Here is a 2,472-nt window from a genome sequence, read left to right on the forward strand (position 1 = left end):
GGACGGAAGTCTGCTGATGTGCGTCGACGGCAGGAAGCTGAAGCCAGTAACGAAGAAGGATGCTTCTCCACCACCCCATGTAAACAATTTGTTAGACCTTGACGCCCAGGTGACCCTTGTCACCGACAGGAGAAAACATTGTCTAGTACACCCAGGTGGCATTCCTGTCTACGATAGGGATATTCAAGAGTATTGCACCAATCTGACGTTAGTGTTAGAGGATCTACAGCACGCAGGTTCGACCCAGAAAGCAAAGAAACGTCTATGTTTGTAATGCTCAGACAAATCATTCCTCGTGTCACATTGCCTCATCAAACGAGTTTAGTGTAAACGGAACCCGACGATGGTGGTGTTGGTGTCGGTGCCTGCGAGAGAGCAATCATATAAAATTCATCTTCTTCTTCGATGATGCCGCCTCAGCTGAACACCTGTCTCGTACTCCTTTTCTTCGCCTTCAGTGTCTCGATCCCCTCAATGTCTACGATAATCATGGTGACCTGAACGACTACCTACGCACCGGAGGTGACTGAAAAACAGAATAATAAGTTGATTAAAAGGTTCTAGCAACACGGTTTATTTGTACTCTCGATTCATATCTTAAGAGTTGTGACTATTCTACTGAGGCTGCAACACATTTCGTGGAAGATTGGCATATATTGGAATAATAATGGAGTAATTCCACTGATTCAACTGCAGGTTCTGTTTAGCACCATCACGTTCCACACTACTTACAGAGGCATATACATGACCTTGTTTCTTTCCACTATTAGCTTACGCACACGCCATATGGTTAAGACGCCACTAAATGCTGCGATTTTCGAGGCCACGATTCACTCAATGTAGCACCGACACAATCATAAACAAAGTGAAAGATGACTCCTTAGTGTGGGAACGATACCGGTTATCATACTTCGGTAGCATAGCAAGATGCTTGGAAAGAAAGCATGAATTAATTTTTAGAAGGCAACGCAACAAAAATCTTGACCCAAAATAAATACGGAACAGATCTCCGTGATGTTAACAACACAACATCAAACCTAAGGAAACACCTGCCAGACCGACGTCACCGGTCTCGGCGGCATCTACGCTGTCCACACTCATCACGGCGATGATTAAGGCGGTGCCGAGAGGAGGAGGTGGAGCAAAAGTGCTTCGAGTCTCGACGTTGCCTGTGTTCGCAGCGTCGCAACTATAAGGTACAGAAACTGACATTCAAACAGTTGGTACAGTTAGGAGGCAAAAGGATGACTCAATGAACCCTGTCATCGAGTTCAAACGGGACCAATTTTGGTAGTTTAATCAGCATTATCATGAATTCCTCACAATTCTTTTATTCTTCGAAGAGGCAGTTTATTTTCCTTTTGAAGAATATAGCCGTTAATGGGACCAACCATAATCATCGTTTGCAAAAGAGACCAGTCCTTTAGGTAACCATCATCAAATCCCAAACTCCACATCGAAAAATCGTTAAACCTTTCGTACTGAGGATTTGTACTTTACCAAAACTTTTCGTCTTTTTCTTGGTTTATTTCATCGCAAACTTCGCCGTATCAGGTGCAGAAATGCCTTCCTCGAGAGTTTTCTGGAGATATTTATAACAGCAGACAATGAATCTATTAAGCTATGATAAAACCACCTTTTGCGAAGAGTGGCCCTGATTGTTTCTATATTGGTGTCAAGAGTTAGATGCTCATGGACAATGTTTGAATGCTCAAGCAATAGCCTTACAAAATCGGAGGCGTCTTCACCTTCATAAACGCCAGTCAATGCATTTTCAGCAGGATTAACCCGATTACGTCCTTAGGTAGGCTTTTTGCTAGAGGTGATCGGACTGCATTTCCTCCGGAAACGCCATCCAAAGCCATCCCTATAAGTCTGAAAATGCAAAATGTAATTCATCGCCAGTACAATCATAAGACCCATTTATAAACACGTCTAGTACAAAGTATTCGTGGCATAACAAAACAATGCACTAAATTTTGCAAATACATAAATGCACAAAGAATAGCTACAAAGTACAGCCATGTTACAAACCTGCAAACAGAGCACACTCCACAACTGTTTTTTACAACAGTCTAGCTAATACTAATTTAAAACAATATTTGTGCCCCACCCACTCGATCGCTTCTAATCAGGTTTTTAGATAGAAGCGCAAGGAACGGGTTTCATTTGATGACTTTGACCTAGCTTAGCTCATTTCATTGGAATGTCAATGAATGTAATGTGGACGTACGACTTGCGTTCAAGTAAATTACCTGAGATCTACCTTTGAACGATTGACAGCTCTTTTCGATAACATTGGTCAAGCTTAGCTCATTTGAAGAAAGTTTTGATGGATGCGGTGTGGACCCGAGATTTGCTTTCGACTAAATTACTTGTGTTTTCCGTAGTTCTGGATGCGAATTTGACATTCGCCTTTGGATAATATTCTCTGGTGAAACTTTCATGACAATCGGTCTATATTCTTCGCTG

General features: G+C 42.2%; 2 protein-coding genes across 2 annotated transcripts in view; one reads left to right on the forward strand and one right to left on the reverse strand. All coding sequences in view use genetic code 11, as the record gives it.

The window, feature by feature from the left end:
- Positions 1–16: 16 nt before the first annotated feature.
- Positions 17–1,116, forward strand: EGR_03862 (hypothetical protein; the record flags this gene model as incomplete). The annotated part of the gene is made up of 3 exons (XM_024493111.1): positions 17–109; positions 282–522; positions 1,043–1,116. The coding sequence occupies 3 exons, from the start codon at positions 17–19 to the stop codon at positions 1,114–1,116; spliced, it is 408 nt and encodes a 135-aa protein (XP_024352383.1).
- Positions 1,117–1,867: 751 nt separating this feature from the next.
- Positions 1,868–2,472, reverse strand: part of EGR_03863 (hypothetical protein) — a gene marked incomplete at both ends in the record, with an annotated part of 7,044 nt that continues 6,439 nt past the window's right edge. Inside the window, 2 exons of the mRNA XM_024493112.1 lie at positions 1,868–1,972; positions 2,035–2,079. Of these exons, the coding sequence (XP_024352384.1) occupies positions 1,868–1,972; positions 2,035–2,079 (150 nt within the window). The remainder of the gene's footprint in view (positions 1,973–2,034; positions 2,080–2,472) is intronic.

Source organism: Echinococcus granulosus (genome assembly GCF_000524195.1).
Source record: "Echinococcus granulosus chromosome Unknown EG_S00022, whole genome shotgun sequence".
NCBI classification, from domain to species: domain Eukaryota; kingdom Metazoa; phylum Platyhelminthes; class Cestoda; order Cyclophyllidea; family Taeniidae; genus Echinococcus; species Echinococcus granulosus.